Raw genomic sequence first — 20,892 nt, forward strand, 5'->3', positions numbered from 1 at the left:
CAACAACTGACTCACTTCCCAAGCTCTCTCATCCACAATAGATTGCATACTTGCCCCTCTTTCCATCCAATCATATAAACAGAGGGGGGCCAGGTGAGGATATTCCACAAAGGCCCAGTCCTCTGTTCTTAACGCTACCTTGCTAATGCGGGAAATGGCGAATAGTTTGAAAGAAAAGAAAGAACATAAACACCCATATACATACATATACATGTACATATCATCATATCCACATAAACATACATATACAGCAACAAAGTATAATAAATATAAATAAATACATATATTCATATTTATCATACTCTGTCGCTGTCTCCCGCGTTAGCAAGGTAGCACAAGGAAACAGATGAAACAATGGCCCAACCCAACTACATACACATGTATATACATACACGTCCACACACGCACATATACATACCTATACATCTCAACATATACATATATATATATTCATATATAGGAAAAGACAACAAAGGCCACATTCGTTCACACTCAGTCTCTTGCTGTCATGCATAATGCACCGAAACCACAGCTCCCTTTCCACATCCAGGCCCCACAGAACTTTCCATAGTTTACTTCAGATGCTTCACGTGCCCTGGTTCAATCCATTGACTGCACATCGACCCCGGTATACCACATCGTTCCAATTCACTCTATTCCTTGCACGCCTTTCACACTCCTACACGTTCAGGCCCCGATCACTCAAAATCTTTTTCACTCCATCTTTCCACCTCTAATTTGGTCTCCCACTTCTCCTCGTACCCTCCACCTCTGACGCATATATCCTCTGTCAATCTTTCCTCACTCATTCTCTCCATGTGACCAAACCATTTCAAAACACCCTCTTCTGCTCTCTCAACCACACTCTTTTTATTACCACACATCTTTCTTACCTTTTCATTACTTACTTGATCAAACCACCTCACACCACATATTGTCCTCAAACATCTCATTTCCAGCACATTCACCCTCCTCTGCACAACTCTATCTATAGCCCACACCTCACAACCATATAACATTGTTGGAACCACTATTCCTTTAAACATACCCATTTTTGCTTTCCAAGATAACGTTCTTGACTTCCACACATTTTTCATTGCCCCAAAACTTTCGCCCCCTCCCCCAACCTATGATTCACTTCCGCTTCCATGGTTCCATCTGCTGCCAAATCCTCTCCCAGATATCTAAAACCTTTCACTTCCTCCAGTTTTTCTCCATTCAAACTTACCTCCCAATTGACTTGTCCCTCAACCCTACTGTACCTAATAACCTTGCTCTTATTCACATTTACTCTCAGCTTTCTTCTTTCACACACTTTACCAAACTCAGTCACAAGCTTCTGCAGTTTCTCATCCTAATCAACCACCAGTGCTGTATCTGACATACACATATACATATTCATACTTGGTGTCTCCATGCATTCCTGTCACCACCTGCCACACATGAAATAACATCCCCCCCCACTCCAGCGAGGTAGTGTCAGGAATAGACAAAAAAGGCCACATTCGTTCACTCTCAGTCTCTAGCAGTCATGTGTAATGCACCAATACCACAGCTCCCTTTCCACATCCAGGCAAAAGATAATAAAAGGTTACATGAATATTTTTGGTCATGTGCTGTGCAAGAGATTATAGCTGTCTGGTGAGATCATCACGAGATGGTCTGGAATGTAAGAGTTGTTATGATGAAACATGTTTCATCTGCTGGCGAAATGATTAAAGACTTTTCCTCCTGATTTAGCACCTGTGTTAGTGAATATAATAGTATGGGATATTCATATGAAATAAATATGGCCATGCATCAAAGTTGTCCAAAGTCATCATTGCTATCTAATATTTTTCTGGATTTTTTTTCTTTTGCTGCTTCCTATTTGAGTTAGATATGGGCCTCATTGCTCAGATTTACTCTCTAGCTGTCATGCTTAATGCACCAACACCAGAACATACCATCCCAAGATAAACCCCACCGATCAAGTGTGATTTCCCTCGACTACCTCTATGCCCTGACTCAGCCCACTGACAGCACCTTACCTCTTACAAACCACACTGCTCCAATTTGTTCAACTCCATGCATGCCTCTCATGAATGTTTAGGCCCATGCACCACAGAGCTGCCTTCACTCCATTCTCCTATCTCCTTCTCAGTCTTCTCTTCACTTTTACACCCTCAACTTCTGCCACAAAGATTCTCCTTTCCAATCTCTCTATTAGTCAGACTGTCCTTACTACCACATTTCAAATCAATAAAAATAGTGGAGTGATTGTGGTGCACTGCTGAGGCAGTTGGAGAGACTAAGAAAGTTCACAGATGTTGAATGCATATGATGCTGTTCTGTTAGGTGAATCCATTGTGGAGAGAAATAGGAGGGTATGTAGCTTTTATAATATGTACAGGAGGACAAAGCAATTAAAAGTGCTGCCTCAAAATAAGCTGTATTTGATCAAAATAAGCTATATCTGAAAAATACTTAAGACCATAATTTCTGTACCTGGGAGAGACAGGAGATAACACACCCCTGGGTGACACAGGAGGGCTTGGTGGACCAGGTGGTATGGAGCTATCACAGGGTAGAAATGTGCTAAGATAGTCCTCCAACAAGCTGGGATAAAGGGCATCTCCAGCAGTAGACCATGATAGTGACCATCTATGACTGCTTCCACAGATCAGGAAATGTGCAAAATTAAATACATAAAATTCAAAAGCATCTGGTATGAATAGTTAAGGAAATTGTATACATTTACTCGTAAAATAACAAATTTCAAATATCTCTTGAATATCTAAGAGAAGCAATACATTTTCATTAAAGATAAAAATACAGTCAAGCCTTAAAAACTATCCACATCAAATCATTCCCTCAAAACTCACTGCTATTCTTCTCTAACATGTTTGATATTTCTTTACAATTTTCTTAGAAATTAATTAAATCTGGTTATATTACATGAACCTATACAATGCTCTGTACCTCATATGAAGAAATACCATGATCTGGTCTGTGTCTCATGTAAGGTTTAATAATTCAGACCTCATCTGAATTCCTAGCTGATGTATGATTCCAACCCTTACCCACTGAAGTCACTAGGAACCTAAAAAACTAGGAAAACATATCAAGTGTAACAAGCATCCATAAATCATCAAAGAGAGTGTAAGTGCATCGTGGTGGGAAACCAGATTTACATACAACTATTGTCGTCAATCTATCAAACCTAATATAAAATGTTTTATCATTATTATTTTGCTTTGTCGCTGTCTCCCGCATTAGCGAGGTAGTGCAAGGAAACAGACGAAAGAATGGCCCATCCCACCCACATACACATGTATATACATACACGTCCACACACGCAAATATACATACCTATACCTCTCAACATATACATTCATATATACGCACACAGACATATACATATATACACATGTACAAAATTCATACCGTCTGCCTTTATTCATTCCCATCGCCACCTTGCCACACATGCAATAACAACCCCCTCCCCCCGCATGTGTGCGAGGTACCACTAGAAAAAGATAACAAAGGCCACATTCGTTCACACTCAGTCTCTAGCTGTCATGCAATAATGCACCAAAACCACAGCTCCCTTTCCACATCCAGGCCCCAGAGGACTTTCCATGATTTACCCCAGACGCTTCACATGCCCTGGTTCAATCCATTGACAGCATGTCGACCCCGGTATACCACATCGTTCCAATTCACTCTATTCCTTGCATGCCTTTCACCCTACTGCATGTTTAGGCTCCGATCACTTAAAATCTTTTTCACTCCATCTTTCCACCTCCAATTTGGTCTCCCACTTCTCCTTGTTCCCTCCACCTCTGACACATATATCCTCTTGGTCAATCTTTCCTCACTCATTCTCTCCATGTGACCAAACCATTTCAAAACACCCTCTTCTGCTCTCTCAACCACACTCTTTTTATTACCATACATCTCTCTTACCCTATCATTACTTACTCGATCAAACCACCTCACACCACATATTGTCCTCAAACATCTCATTTCCAGCACATCCACCTTCCTCTGCACAACTTTATCTATAGCCCAAGCCTCGCAACCATATAACATTGTTGGAACCACTATTCCTTCAAACATACCCATTTTTGCTTTCCAAAATAATGTTCTCGACTTCAACACATTCTTCAACGCTACCAGAAATTTCACCCCCTCCCCCACCCTATGATTCACTTCCGCTTCCATGGTTCCATCCACTGCTAAATCCACTCGCAGATATCTAAAACACTTCACTTCCTCCAGTTTTTCTCCATTCGACTTACCTCCCAATTGACTTGTCCCTCAACCCTATTGTACCTAATACCCTTGCTCTTATTCACATTTACTCTCAGATTTCTTCTTTCACACACTTTACCAAACTCAGTCACCAGCTTCTGCAGTTTCTCACATGAATCAGCCACCACCGCTGTATCATCAGCGAACAACAACTGACTCACTTCCCAAGCTCTCTCATCCACAACAGACTGCATACTTGTCCCTCTTTCCAAAACTCTTGCATTCACCTCCCTAACATCCCCATCCATAAACAAATTAAACAACCATGGAGACATCACACAACCATGCCGCAAACCTACATTCACTGAGAACCAATCACTTTCCTCTCTTCCTACATGTACACATGCCTTACATCCTAAATAAAAACTTTTCACTGCTTCTAACAACTTGCCTCCCACACCATATATTCTTAATACCTTCCACAGAGCATCTCTATCAACTCTATCATATGCCTTCTCCAGATCCATAAATGCTACATACAAATCCATTTGCTTTTCTAAGTATTTCTCACATACATTCTTCAAAGCAAACACCTGATCCACACATCCTCTACCACTTCTGGAACCACACCGCTCTTCCCCAATCTGATGCTCTGTACATGCCTTCACCCTCTCAATCAATACCCTCCCATATAATTTACCAGGAATACTCAACAAACTTATACCTCTGTAATTTGAGCACTCACTTTTATCCCCTTTGCCTTTGTACAATGGCACTATGCAATCATTCCGCCAATCCTCAGGCACCTCGCCATGAGTCATACATACATTAAATAACCTAACCAACCAGTCAACAATACAGTCACCCCCTTTTTTAATAGATTCCACTGCAATACCATCCAAACCTGCTGCCTTGCCGGCTTTCATCTTCCGCAAAGCTTTTACTACCTCCTCTCTGTTTACCAAATCATTTTCCCTAACCCTCTCACTTTGCACACCACCTCGACCAAAACACCCTACATCTGCCAATCTATCACCAAACACATTCAACTACTTGTTATCACCTCCCCATTAGTCACCTTCACTGAAGTTCCCATTTGTTTCCTTGTCTTACGCACTTTATTTACTTCCTTCCAAAACATCTTTTTTTTTTTTTTTTTTTTTTTTTTCATACTATTCGCCATTTCCCGCGTTTGCGAGGTAGCGTTAAGAACAGAGGACTGGGCCTTAGAGGGAAAATCCTCACCTGGCCCCCTTCTCTGTTCCTTCTTTTGGAAAATCAAAAAAAAAACGAGAGGGGAGGATTTCCAGCCACCCGCTCCCTCCCCTTTTAGTCGCCTTCTACGACACGCAGGGAATACGTGGGAAGTATTCTTTCTCCCCTATCCCCAGGGATAAAACATCTTTTTATTCTCCCTAAAATTTAATGATACTATCTCACCCCAACTCTCATTTGCCCTCTTTTTCAAATCTTACACCTTTCTCTTGACATCTTGCCTCTTTCTTTTATACATCTCCCACTCATTTGCATTATTTCCTAGCAAAAAATTGTCCAAATGCCTCTCTCTTCTCATTCACTAATAATCTCACTTCTTCATCCCACCACTCACTACCCTTTCTAATCTGCCCCCCTCCCAAACTTCTCATGCCACAAGCATCTTTTGCGCAATCCATCACTGTTTCCTTAAATACATCCCATTCCTCCCCCACTCCCCTTACGTCCTTTGTTTGCACCTTTTTCCAATCTGTACTCAGTCTCTCCTGGTACTTCCTCACACAAGTCTCCTTCCCAAGCTCACCTACTCTCACCACTCTCTTCACCCTAACATTCTCTCTTCTTTTCTGAAAACCTCTACAAATCTTCACCTTTGCCTCCACAAGATAATGATCAGACATCCCTCCAGTTGTACCTCTCAGCACATTAACATCCAAAAGTCTCTCGCGTGCCTATCAATTAACACATAATCCACTAACGCTCTCTGGCAATCTTTCCTACTTACATTCGATCTAATTTTCTATTAACTCCAATTTCATTTTCATGAATTGGAGCAACTCTATAAGATATAGGCATAATTCTTATTTATTTACTTATTCATTTATTATACTTTGTTGCTGTCTCCCGCGTTAGCGAGGTAGTGCAAGGAAACAGACGAAAGAATGGCCATACCCACCCACATACACACGTATATACATACACATCCACACACGCACATATACATAACTATACATCTCGACGTATACATATATATATATACACACACAGACATATACATATATACACATGCACATAATTCTTTTTTTTTTTTTTTTTTTTTGCTTTGTCGCTGTCTCCCGCGTTTGCGAGGTAGCGCAAGGAAACAGACAAAAGAAATGGCCCAACCCACCCCCATACACATGTATATACATACGTCCACACACGCAAATATACATACCTACACAGCTTTCCATGGTTTACCCCAGACGCTTCACATGCCTTGATTCAATCCACTGACAGCACGTCAACCCCGGTATACCACATCGTTCCAATTCACTCTATTCCTTGCCCTCCTTTCACCCTCCTGCATGTTCAGGCCCCGATCACACAAAATCTTTTTCACTCCATCTTTCCACCTCCAATTTGGTCTCCCTCTTCTCCTCGTTCCCTCCACCTCCGACACATATATCCTCTTGGTCAATCTTTCCTCACTCATTCTCTCCATGTGCCCAAACCATTTCAAAACACCCTCTTCTGCTCTCTCAACCACGCTCTTTTTATTTCCACACATCTCTCTTACCCTTACGTTACTTACTCGATCAAACCACCTCACACCACACATTGTCCTCAAACATCTCATTTCCAGCACATCCATCCTCCTGCGCACAACTCTATCCATAGCCCACGCCTCACAACCATACAACATTGTTGGAACCACTATTCCTTCAAACATACCCATTTTTGCTTTCCGAAATAATGTTCTCGACTTCCACACATTCTTCAAGGCTCCCAGAATTTTCGCCCCCTCCCCCACCCTATGATCCACTTCCGCTTCCATGGTTCCATCCGCTGCCAGATCCACTCCCAGATATCTAAAACACTTCACTTCCTCCAGTTTTTCTCCATTCAAACTCACCTCCCAATTGACTTGACCCTCAACCCTACTGTACCTAATAACCTTGCTCTTATTCACATTTACTCTCAGATTTCTTCTTTCACACACTTTACCAAACTCAGTCACCAGCTTCTGCAGTTTCTCACATGAATCAGCCACCAGCGCTGTATCATCAGCGAACAACAACTGACTCACTTCCCAAGCTCTCTCATCCCCAACAGACTTCATTCTTGCCCCTCTTTCCAAAACTCTTGCATTCACCTCCCTAACAACCCCATCCATAAACAAATTAAACAACCATGGAGACATCACACACCCCTGCCACAAACCTACATTCACTGAGAACCAATCACTTTCCTCTCTTCCTACACGTACACATGCCTTACATCCTCGATAAAAACTTTTCACTGCTTCTAACAACTTGCCTCCCACACCATATATTCTTGTGGGAGTATGTGATAGAATGTAAGAAAGTAAATTCTCGATTAATATGGGTAAAACTGAAAGTTGATGGAGAGAGATGGGTGATTATTGGTGCATATGCACCTGGGCATGAGAAGAAAGATCATGAGAGGCAAGTGTTTTGGGAGCAGCTGAATGAGTGTGTTAGTGGTTTTGATGCACGAGACCGGGTTATAGTGATGGGTGATTTGAATGCAAAGGTGAGTAATGTGGCAGTTGAGGGAATAATTGGTATATACATGGGGTGTTCAGTGTTGTAAATGGAAATGGTGAAGAGCTTGTAGATTTATGTGCTGAAAAAGGACTGATGATTGGGAATACCTGGTTTAAAAAGCGAGATATACATAAGTATACTTATGTAAGTAGGAGAGATGGCCAGAGAGCGTTATTGGATTACGTGTTAATTTGACAGGCGCGCGAAAGAGAGACTTTTGGATGTTATGTGCTGAGAGGTGCAACTGGAGGGATGTCTGATCATTATCTTGTGGAGGCTAAGGTGAAGATTTGTATGGGTTTTCAGAAAAGAAGAGTGAATGTTGGGGTGAAGAGGGTGGTGAGAGTAAGTGAGCTTGGGAAGGAGACTTGTGTGAGGAAGTACCAGGAGAGACTGAGTACAGAATGGAAAAAGGTGAGAACAATGGAAGTAAGGGGAGTGGGGGAGCAATGGGATGTATTTAGGGAATCAGTGATGGATTGCGCAAAAGATGCTTGTGGCATGAGAAGAGTGGGAGGTGGGTTGATTAGAAAGGGTAGTGAGTGGTGGGATGAAGAAGTAAGAGTATTAGTGAAAGAGAAGAGAGAGGCATTTGCAGGGAAAAAATGCAATTGAGTGGGAGATGTATAAAAGAAAGAGACAGGAGGTCAAGAGAAAGGTGCAAGAGGTGAAAAAAAAGGGCAAATGAGAGTTGGGGTGAGAGAGTATCATTAAATTTTAGGGAGAATAAAAAGATGTTCTGGAAGGAGGGAAATAAAGTGCGTAAGACAAGGGAGCAAATGGGAACTTCAGTGAAGGGTGCAAATGGGGAGGTGATAACAAGTAGTGGTGATGTGAGAAGGAGATGGAGTGAGTATTTTGAAGGTTTGTTGAATGTGTTTGATGATAGAGTGGCAGATATAGGGTGTTTTGGTCGAGGTGGTGTGCAAAGTGAGAGGGTTTGGGAAAATGATTTGGTAAACAGAGAAGAGGTACTAAAAGCTTTGCAGAAGATGAAAGCCGGCAAGGCAGCAGGTTTGGATGGTATTGCAGTGGAATTTATTAAAAAAGGGGTGACTCTATTGTTGACTGGTTGATAAGGTTATTTAATGTATGTATGACTCATGGTCCTTTTTCAGCACATAAATCTACAAGCTCTTCACCATTTCCATTTACAACACTGAACACCCCATGCATACCAATTATTCCCTCAACTGCCACATTACTCACCTTTGCATTCAAATCACCCATCACTATAACCCGGTCTCGTGCATCAAAACCGCTAACACACTCATTCAGCTGCTCCCAAAACACTTGCCTCTCATGATCTTTCTTCTCATGCCCAGGTGCATATGCACCAATAATCACCCACCTCTCTCCATCAGCTTTCAATTTTACCCATATTAATCGAGAATTTACTTTCTTACATTCTATCACATACTCCCACAACTCCTGTTTCAGGAGTATTGCTACTCCTTCCCTTGCTCTTGTCCTCTCACTAACCCCTGACTTCACTCCCCAGACATTTCCAAACCACTCTTCCCCTTTACCCTTGATGATTGGGAATACCTGGTTTAAAAAGCGAGATATACATAAGTATACTTATGTAAGCAGGAGAGATGGCCAGAGAGCGTTATTGGATTACGTGTTAATTGACAGGCGTGCGAAAGAGAGACTTTTGGATGTTAATGTGCTGAGAGGTGCAACTGGAGGGATGTCTGATCATTATCTTGTGGAGGCTAAGGTGAAGATTAGTATGGGTTTTCAGAAAAGAGGAGTGAATGTTGGGGTGAAGAAGGTGGTGAGAGTAAGTGAGCTTGGGAAGGAGACCTGTGTGGGGAAGTACCAGGAGAGACTGTGTACAGAATGGAAAAAGGTGAGAACAATGGAAGTAAGGGGAGTGGGGGAGGAATGGGATGTATTTAGGGAATCAGTGATGGATTGCGCAAAAGATGCTTGTGGCATGAGAAGAGTGGGAGGTGGGCTGTTTAGAAAGGGTAGTGAGTGGTGGGATGAAGAAGTAAGAGTATTAGTGAAAGAGAAGAGAGAGGCATTTGGACGATTTTTGCAGGGAAAAAATGCAATTGAGTGGGAGAAGTATAAAAGAAAGAGACAGGAGGTCAAGAGAAAGGTGCAAGAGGTGAAAAAAAGGGCAAATGAGAGTTGGGGTGAGAGACTATCAGTAAATTTTAGGGAGAATAAAAAGATGTTCTGGAAGGAGGTAAATAGGGTGCGTAAGACAAGGGAGCAAATGGGAACTTCAGTGAAGGGCGTAAATGGGGAGGTGATAACAAGTAGTGGTGATGTGAGAAGGAGATGGAATGAGTATTTTGAAGGTTTGTTGAATGTGTCTGATGACAGAGTGGCAGATATAGGGTGTTTTGGTCGAGGTGGTGTGCAAAGTGAGAGGGTTAGGGAAAATGATTTGGTAAACAGAGAAGAGGTAGTAAAAGCTTTGCGGAAGATGAAAGCCGGCAAGGCAGCAGGTTTGGATGGTATTGCAGTGGAATTTATTAAAAGAGGGGGTGACTGTATTGTTGACTGGTTGGTAAGGTTATTTAATGTATGTATGACTCATGGTGAGGTGCCTGAGGATTGGCGGAATGCGTGCATAGTGCCATTGTACAAAGGCAAAGGGGATAAGAGTGAGTGCTCAAATTACAGAGGTATAAGTTTGTTGAGTATTCCTGGTAAACTATATGGGAGGGTATTGATTGAGAGGGTGAAGGCATGTACAGAGCATCAGATTGGGGAAGAGCAGTGCGGTTTCAGAAGTGGTAGAGGATGTGTGGATCAGGTGTTTGCTTTGAAGAATGTATGTGAGAAATACTTAGAAAAGCAAATGGATTTGTATGTAGCATTTATGGATCTGGAGAAGGCATATGATAGAGTTGATAGAGATGCTCTGTGGAAGGTATTAAGAATATATGGTGTGGGAGGCAAGTTGTTAGAAGCAGTGAAAAGTTTTTATCGAGGATGTAAGGCATGTGTACGTGTAGGAAGAGAGGAAAGTGATTGGTTCTCAGTGAATGTAGGTTTGCGGCAGGGGTGTGTGATGTCTCCATGGTTGTTTAATTTGTTTATGGATGGGGTTGTTAGGGAGGTAAATGCAAGAGTCCTGGAAAGAGGGGCAAGTATGAAGTCTGTTGGGGATGAGAGAGCTTGGGAAGTGAGTCAGTTGTTGTTCGCTGATGATACAGCGCTGGTGGCTGATTCATGTGAGAAACTGCAGAAGCTGGTGACTGAGTTTGGTAAAGTGTGTGGAAGAAGAAAGTTAAGAGTAAATGTGAATAAGAGCAAGGTTATTAGGTACAGTAGGGTTGAGGGTCAAGTCAATTGGGAGGTGAGTTTGAATGGAGAAAAACTGGAGGAAGTGAAGTGTTTTAGATATCTGGGAGTGGATCTGTCAGCGGATGGAACCATGGAAGCGGAAGTGGATCATAGGGTGGGGGAGGGGGCGAAAATTTTGGGAGCCTTGAAAAATGTGTGGAAGTCGAGAACATTATCTCGGAAAGCAAAAATGGGTATGTTTGAAGGAATAGTGGTTCCAACAATGTTGTATGGTTGCGAGGCGTGGGCTATGGATAGAGTTGTGCGCAGGAGGATGGATGTGCTGGAAATGAGATGTTTGAGGACAATGTGTGGTGTGAGGTGGTTTGATCGAGTAAGTAACGTAAGGGTAAGAGAGATGTGTGGAAATAAAAAGAGCATGGTTGAGAGAGCAGAAGAGGGTGTTTTGAAATGGTTTGGGCACATGGAGAGAATGAGTGAGGAAAGATTGACCAAGAGGATATATGTGTCGGAGGTGGAGGGAACGAGGAGAAGAGGGAGACCAAATTGGAGGTGGAAAGATGGAGTGAAAAAGATTTTGTGTGATCGCGGCCTGAACATGCAGGAGGGTGAAAGGAGGGCAAGGAATAGAGTGAATTGGAGCGATGTGGTATACAGGGGTTGAAGTGCTGTCAGTGGATTGAATCAAGGCATGTGAAGCGTCTGGGGTAAACCATGGAAAGCTGTGTAGGTATGTATATTTGCGTGTGTGGACGTGTGTATGTACGTGTGTATGGGGGTTGGGCCATTTCTTTCGTCTGTTTCCTCGCGCTACCTCGCAAACGCGGGAGACAGCGACAAAGTATAAAAAAAAAAAAAAAAAAAAAAAAAAAAAAAAAAAAAAAAAAAAATGACTCATGGTGAGGTGCCTGAGGATTGGCGGAATGCGTGCATAGTGCCATTGTACAAAGGCAAAGGGGATAAGAGTGAGTGCTCAAATTACAGAGGTATAAGTTTGTTGAGTATTCCTGGTAAATTATATGAGAGGGTATTGATTGAGAGGGTGAAGGCATGTACAGAGCATCAGATTGGGGAAGAGCAGTGTGGTTTCAGAAGTGGTAGAGGATGTGTGGATCAGGTGTTTGCTTTGAAGAATGTATGTGAGAAATACTTAGAAAAGCAAATGGATTTGTATGTAGCATTTATGGATCTGGAGAAGGCATATGATAGAGTTGATAGAGATAATTCATACTATATTTTATTTATATTTTGCTTTGTCGCTGTCTCCCGCATTATTGAGGTAGCGCAAGGAAACAGACGAAAGAATGGCCCAACCCACCCACATACACATGTATATACATACATGTCCACACACGCAAATATACATACCTATACTTTTCAACGTATACATATATATATGATACAGCGCTGGTGGCTGATTCATGTGAGAAACTGCACAAGCCGGTGACTGAGTTTGATAAAGTGTGTGAAAGAAGAAAGTTAAGAGTAAATGTAAATAAGAGCAAGGTTATTAGGTACAGTAGGGTTGAGGGTCAAGTCAATTGGGAGGTAAGTTTGAATGGAGAAAAACTGGAGGAAGTAAAGTGTTTTAGATATCTGGGAGTGGATCTGGCAGTGGATGGAACCATGGAAGCGGAAGTGAATCATAGGGTGGGGGAGGGGGCGAAAATCCTGGGAGCCTTGAAGAATGTGTGGAAGTCGAGAACATTATCTCGGAAAGCAAAAATGGGTATGTTTGAAGGAATAGTGGTTCCAACAATGTTGTATAGTTGCGAGGCATGGGCTATGGATAGAGTTGTGCGCAGGAGGGTGGATGTGCTGGAAATGAGATGTTTGAGGACAATGTGTGGTGTGAGGTGGTTTGATCAAGTAAGTAATGTAAGGGTAAGAGAGATGTGTGGAAATAAAAAGAGCGTGGTTGAGAGAGCAGAAGAGGGTGTTTTGAAATGGTTTGGGCACATGGAGAGAATGAGTGAGGAAAGATTGACCAAGAGGATATATGTGTCGGAGGTGGAGGGAATGAGGAGAAGTGGGAGACCAAATTGGAGGTGGAAAGATGGAGTGAAAAAGATTTTGAGTGATCGGGGCCTGAACATGCAGGAGGGTGAAAGGCGTGCAAGGAATAGAGTGAATTGGAGCGATGTGGTATACCGGGTTTGATGTGCTGTCAGTGGATTGGATCAGGGCATGTGAAGCGTCTGGGGTAAACCATGGAAAGCTGTGTAGGTATGTATATTTGCATGTGTGGACGTGTATGTATATACAGGTGTATGGGGGTGGGTTGGGCCATTTCTTTCGTCTGTTTCCTTGCGCTACCTCGCAAACGCGGGAGACAGCGACAAAAAAAAAATATATATATATACATATATACACACACACAGATATATCAATATATACACATGTACATAATTCATACTGTCTCCCTTTATTCATTCCCATCGCCACCCCGCCACACTTGAAATAACAACCCCCTCCCCCCTCATGAGTGTGAGGTAGCGCTAGGAAAAGACAACAAAGGCCACATTCATTCACACTCAGTCTCTAGCTGTCATGCAATAATGCACTGAAACCACAGCTCCCTTTCCACATCCACATCCCTGGGGATAAGGGAGAAAGAATACTTCCCACGCATTCCTCACGTGTCGCAGAAGGCGACTAAAGGGGACAGGAGCGGGGGGCTGGTAACCCTCCCCTCCTTGTATTTTTAACTTTCTAAAAGGGGAAACAGAATAATTCATACTAACTCACTTCCCAAGCTCTCTCATCCACAACAGACTACATACTTGCCCCTCTTTCCAAAACTCTTGCATTCACCTGCCTAACAACCCCATCCATAAATAAATTAAACAACCATGGAGACATCACACACCCCTACCGCAAACCTACATTCATTGAGAACCAATCACTTACCTCTCTTCCTACTCGTACACATGCCTTACATCCTCGATAAAAACTTTTCACTGCTTCTAACAACTTGCCTCCCACACCATATACTCTTAAAACCTTCCACAGAGCATCTCTATCAACTCTATCATATGCCTTCTCCAGATCCATAAATGCTACATACAAATCCATATGCTTTTAAGTATTTCTCACATACATTCTTCAAAGCAAATACCTGATCCACACATCTTCTACCATTTCTGAAACCACACTGCTCTTCCCCAATCTGATGCTTTGTACATGCCTTCACCCTCTCAATCAATACCCTCCCATATAATTTCACAGGAATACTCAACAAACTTATACCTCTGTAATCTGAGCACTCACTGTTATCCCCTTTGCCTTTGTACAGTGCCACTATGCAATCATTCCGCCAATCCTCAGGCACCTCACCATGACTCATACATACATTAAATAACCTTACCAACCAGTCAACAACACAGTCACCCCCTTTTTTCATAAATTCCACTGCAATACCATCCAAACCCGCTGCCTTGCCGGCTTTCATCTTCCACAAAGCTTTTACTACCTCCTCTCTGTTTACCAAATCATTCTCCCTTACCCTCTCACTTTGCACACCACCTCGACCAAAACACCCTATATCTGCCACTCTATCATCAAACACATTCAACAAACCTTCAAAATACTCACTCCATCTCCTTCTCACATCACCACTACTTGTTATCACTTCCCCATTAGCCCCCTTCACTGATGTTCCCATTTGTTCCCTTTTCTTATGCACTTTGTTTACCTCCTTCCAAAACATCTTTTTATTCTCCTTAAAATCTAATGATACTCTCTCATCCCAGCTCTCATTTGCCCTCTTTTTCACCTCTTGCACCTTTCTCTTGACCTGCCTCTTTCCTTTATACATCTCCCAGTCATTTGCATTATTTCCCTGCAAAAATTGTCCAAATGCCTCCCTCTTCTCTTTCACTAATAATCTTATTCATCCCACCACTCACTACCCTTTCTAATCTTCCCACCACTTAAGTAGGGCCCCTCACCCTGCTGGTTAGCAAAGAAAGTGCAGAAATAGCATATTTCCTTGGGTAAATGTTACTCTGATGCCAACAGAGTAATTGCACACTTAGTTACATATATGGAGCACATAAAGTGTTCAACATATTTTTCTTTTTGTTAATGTGTACATACAAAGAACGCTTTTGTGAAATACAACTGTATATGAAAATACATAATGACATACATAATGAGCAAAAGCATAAAGAAAATCCTTAATCTATCATACATTTGACAGTATAAATGTATCTTCACACATACATATAGTCCATACACATAATCAAGTATATAAACAAACTGTAGATGCAGACATACTGCTATACACAGATGTTTACATTCACTCTCTTTAGGCATGCACTATTTAAATAACTAAGTACCTATGAACTAATTACCTTAGATAACCAAGACCCAACTTTAAATAAAAATTCCACTGAAATTTCTCTAATGAAACCAGACTCCACCTCCATGAGGTTACACTATGAGTCAAAAGTCACTTTTGGCGAGGCTGTATCATTAGGAGTACCATCTCATCAAAAAACTTTTCATGCCAAAGGAGTTGATTTTTCCTAGCCAGAAAGCAGTGCATTCATGGGCTGCAAGAATCTCAGGAAAAGTCGCTGGTGACACTAGGATCTTTCTTAGAGGGAGGTGTAGGAGAAATCATAAATAAAGAAATAGGTAAAAATCTCTCAAGAAATATAACTACTGCAAATAGTAAAAGGCATCTTACGCTATTAACATAATTTGCTAACATCTAAAAAAATGAGTATATTTTCACTACAATATAAAACCATTTAAGTGTATAAATGTTTCTTTTCAAAGCTCTTTACATGTGGAACCTGAAGAAAAATTGATGTTCTAATGTTTGAAATTCTAATATATAAATCTCAAAAAGGATACTCAGCAAAATATTGGTTGGTGCTTTGCCTGGTCCTGGGTTTGGAACCTTATTCACGTAGAAAACTCCTGGAGTCCCATTCTCTATCTCAGCACGAGATTTTGCCTGTCAAATTCAATATGGTACAACATTAGTATTTTGTGGATTGAACCAAGGCATGTGAAGCGTCTGGGGTAAACCATGGAAAGTCTTGTGGGGCCTGGATGTGGAAAAGGAGCTGTGGTTTCGGTGCATTACACATGACAGCTAGAGACTGAGTGTGAATGAAAGTGGCCTTTTTTTGTCTTTTCCTAGCGCTGCCTCATGCACACGCAATGGGGGGAATGCTATTTCATGTGTGGCAGGGTGGCGACAGGAATGGATGAAGGCAGCAAGCATGAATATGTACATATGTATATGTCTGTGTATGTGTATGTGCATTTATGTTTACGTTAAAATGTATAGGTATGTACATGTGCGTGTGTGGGTGTTTATGTATATACATGTGTATGTAGGTGGGTTGGCCATTCTTTCGTCTGTTTCCTTGCGCTATCTTGCTAACGTGGGATATGGTGTTTAAATATAATAAATAAATATAAATAATTAGTATTTTGTAATAGTTCAAACATATAAACACAAGTAAAATTCAGTATCTGTACTATTAGTGACATAGTTTAACACACAGGGTTCCCACTCTTTTACTGACATAAAATTCAAGGCTTTTTCCAGGATATTTCCAGGATCTGTAAATGTTTTCCAGGATATTTTCTACAGGGTTTTCAGCCCACTTAATCTTAAATGGACTTCAATGGACAAACCATCTGGATAACACTGATCATCAGTTTGTGTTTGTTTTATTGAACACATTTATAACTTAGTTACCATGTTAGTTCTAATGATTTAGGATTGGACTTGTATTGACAGGACTATCAAGAGCTTTCTGTATGAGGCTGGCTTTCAATGCTTTATAAGCCACAAGATGACCAATTTGCATGATACAGAAATTTTCTGACTCAGCACTGTGACTACGGCCATTTACCTAAAATATTGGAAATCTATAGCATTCAAAGGATTTCCATAAAGATCACCATTATTCTAAGTTTGGTAAAAATTCATTCTCATCAATCATACTCTCAATTCTTGATGGTACGAAAGCGAGGGACGAATGAGACCCAAGGGAAGTAACCTTTTCCTAACTTCCGTTTCAAGGGTTTTTCCCGGACATTTTCAATTTTACGCGTTTTCCAGGCCTTTTCCCAGCCGGGAGCACCTCAAATAAAATTCCCGGGTTTTTCCCGTTTTCCCGTTGGCGTGGGAACCCTGAACAAAATGTACTGTACTATGGTTGGCAGGAAATGGTAAGAGCTATACTCAAAAGACTAGGAAGAAAGCTACTACATATTGTTAAGGGATTTTATGCAAAACATTATAGTATTAATACAAGTAACAATGAATGGTTTAACCCATGAATGCATGATGTCTCTGCTCTACATCACTGCATGACTGGGGTCAATTTGACCTCATCCAAAAATATTCAATATCTGGAAGAATAATATAAACTAAGTGTATTGGATGCAACTATAATAAACATGATATCTGATAACTGATGCAAAAACTAAAAATCATCATGATGCAAAACAAAAAAAAATATAATGAAAAACATGGCAACCTATAAATGGAAACTTGACTAATTTAAATAAAGTAACACCACTGTGAGGTCTACTTCACCACATGAGTAACATACTACAAAATGGTTACTTGTATTCACAACACAGCCTCCATTTTGCACTAGTTTTTCTATAAATCATTCCTTGGGCACACTGAATATCTTATTTGAAGAAACAGATGCAGCAACTCGGTCCTGTCCTGAACTGCATGAAGCAGCACAAGCATTCCTGGCTTCCCTGTACTAGTGACTCAAAAGCCATGCCTAGTTCAAAAAGAAAAAGTCGTCACCTGTGGCTCTTGCCCGTGATGATCCAGAAATGTACTTTGTAGAGAAAAATGCATTGCAGCACGCCAGATCAGCCATGTTACACCAAATAGGAACATGCCATTTCTTCCTCATGTATTTGACACTGTAACACTGTATGTACCAACTCTCTCAACTACACAGTTAACACCTCCTTTAGTTAAATTATAATACAGTATCACTTCCAGTCTTATCTTTATGCTGGCTCGACAGTAAATACAAATTCTTTTTTTCTTGTCCTTATACAACACAAGAGGTGAAAACACTTTCAAACAATTTCTTTTGTTTTACCTCCCGCAGTTCCCTTGGCACTTACCTTCTGTTTTACCACGAATAGTTCCTACTAACGACATTTTTTTTGATGCAAAGCTCTCTAGTAAATTTCAAGCTTGTGAAAAAATTGTCACACCGGACATTTCTTCCCAATTCTATACATGCAAGTTGTGAGCTTTAGTACAACATGTATTCCTAATTCATGAGTTCTCTCTTCATCTTTACCTGTATACATTTCAATATTTGTTACATATTATGTGTCAGCATCTGGCAGAACCTACAATTCTAGACCATATTCAGCAGTTCTTGATGGCATACACTGAATGTACCTACTATTTATTCCTTTATTATATATAATCGCTGTTTCCTGCATCAGCAAGGTAGTGTCAGGAAACAGACGAAGAATGGCCCACCCACTCGTATACACCCACCTACGCACAAACATACGCAGACATTACATACATGCGCATGTACACATTCATACTTGCTTACCTTCATCCATTCCTGTTGCAACCCCACCCCACAGGAAAACAGCATCACTATCCCTTGCTTCAGTGAGGCAATGCCAGGAACACAGACAAAAAGTCCACATTTGTTCACACTCAGTCTCTGGTTGTCATGTGTAATGCACTGAAACCACAACTCCCTATCCACATCCATGCCTCACAGACCTTCCCTTGGTTTGCCCCAGACATTTCACATGCCCTGGTTCAGTCCATTGACAGCACATCAACCCCAGTAAACCACATTGTTCCAATTCACTCTATTCCTTGCACACCTCTCACTCTCTTGTATATTCTGGCTCCGATTGCTCAAAATATTTTTCACTACATCCTTCCACCTCCAATTTGGTCTCCCACTTCTCCTTATTCCCTCCACCTCTGACACATATATCCTCTTTCTCAATCTCTCCTCACTCATTCTCTACATATGCCCAAACCACTTCAATACACCCTCCTCTGCTCTCTCAACCATACTCTTTTTATTTCCACACATCTCTCTTACCCTTCCATTACTTACTCGATCAAACCACCTCACACCACATATTGTTTTCAAACATTTCATTTCCAAACATCTACCCTCCTCCATACAACCCTATCTACAGCCCAGGCCTTGCAACCATATAACATTGTTGGTACCACTATTCCTTCAAACATGCCCATTTTTGCTCTTCGAGATAACATTCTCCCCTTCCACACATTCTTCAACGCTCCCAGAACTTTCAACCCCTACCCTACACTGTGACTCACTTCCACTTCCATGGTTCCATCTGCTGCTAAATCCACTCCCAGATATCTAAAACATTTTACTTCCTCCAATTTTTCTCCATTCAAACTTACATCCCAAGTAACTTGTCCCTCAACCCTACTGAGCCTAATAACCTTGCTCTTATTCCCATATACTTTCAACATTCTCCTTTCAAACACTTTTTCAAATTCAGTCTCCAACCTCTGCAGTTTCTCACACGAATCAGCCACTACAGCTGTATCATCGGCAAACAACAACTGACTCACTTCCAAGGCCCTCTCATCCACAAAAGACTGCTTACTCGCCCCTGTCTCTAAAACTCTTGCACTTACCTTCCTAACCATTCCATCCATAAACATGTTAAACCATGGGAACATCACAAACCCCTGCCATAGAATGACATTCACTGGGAACCAATCACTCTCCTCTTTTTAGCAGTACATATGCCTTACATCCTTAGTAAAAACTTTTCCACTGCTTCTAGCAATTTACCTCCCACACCATATACTCTAAATACCCTCCACAAAGCATCTCTATCAACTCTATCATATGCCTTCTGCAGATCCATAAATGCTACATACAAGTCCATTTGTTTTTCTTCCAAGCATTTCTCACATACATTCTTCAAAGCAAACACCTGATCTACACATCCTCTACCACTTCTGAAACCACACTGCTCTTCCCCAATCTGATGCTCTGTACATGCCTTTACCCTCTCAATCAATACCCTCCCGTATAATTTCCCAGGAATGCTCAACAAACTTATACCTCTGTAGTTTGAACACTTACCTTTATCCCCTTTGCCTTTGTACAATGGCACTATGCATGCATTCCATCAATCCTCAGGCACTTTGCCATGGTCCATACATGCAGTGAATATCCCTACCAACCAATCAACAACACAGTCATCCCCCTTTTTAATAAATTCCACTGCAATACCATCCACATCCACTGCTTTGCTGCATTTCATCTTCCACAAAGTCTTCACTATGTCTTCTCTGTTTACCAAACCAATCTCCCTGACCCCTATCACTTCGCACACCACCTCAACCAAAACACCCTATATCTGCCACTCTATCATCAGACACATTCAACAAACCTTCAAAATACTCATTCCATCTCCTCACTTCATCACTATCTGTTATCACTTCCCCACTTACTCCCTTCACTGATGTTCCCATTTGTTCTCTTGTCTTATGCACATTATTTACCTCCTTCCAAACCATCTTTTTATTCTCATTAACATTTAATGATACTCTGTCACCCCAACTCTCACTTGCCCTCTTTTC

General features: G+C 41.4%; 1 protein-coding gene across 1 annotated transcript in view; it reads right to left on the reverse strand.

Annotated features, from left to right (window-relative positions):
• Positions 1–20,892, reverse strand: part of LOC139754422 (sphingomyelin phosphodiesterase 4-like) — a 187,797-nt gene that overhangs the window by 144,570 nt on the left and 22,335 nt on the right. The window contains exons 3-4 of the mRNA XM_071671699.1: positions 16,134–16,236; positions 2,488–2,704 (exon numbers count right to left, since the gene is read on the reverse strand). Coding sequence (XP_071527800.1) covers positions 2,488–2,704; positions 16,134–16,236 — 320 coding nt within the window. The remainder of the gene's footprint in view (positions 1–2,487; positions 2,705–16,133; positions 16,237–20,892) is intronic.

This window comes from Panulirus ornatus, chromosome 17 (genome assembly GCF_036320965.1).
Source record: "Panulirus ornatus isolate Po-2019 chromosome 17, ASM3632096v1, whole genome shotgun sequence".
Taxonomy (NCBI): Eukaryota; Metazoa; Arthropoda; class Malacostraca; order Decapoda; family Palinuridae; genus Panulirus; species Panulirus ornatus.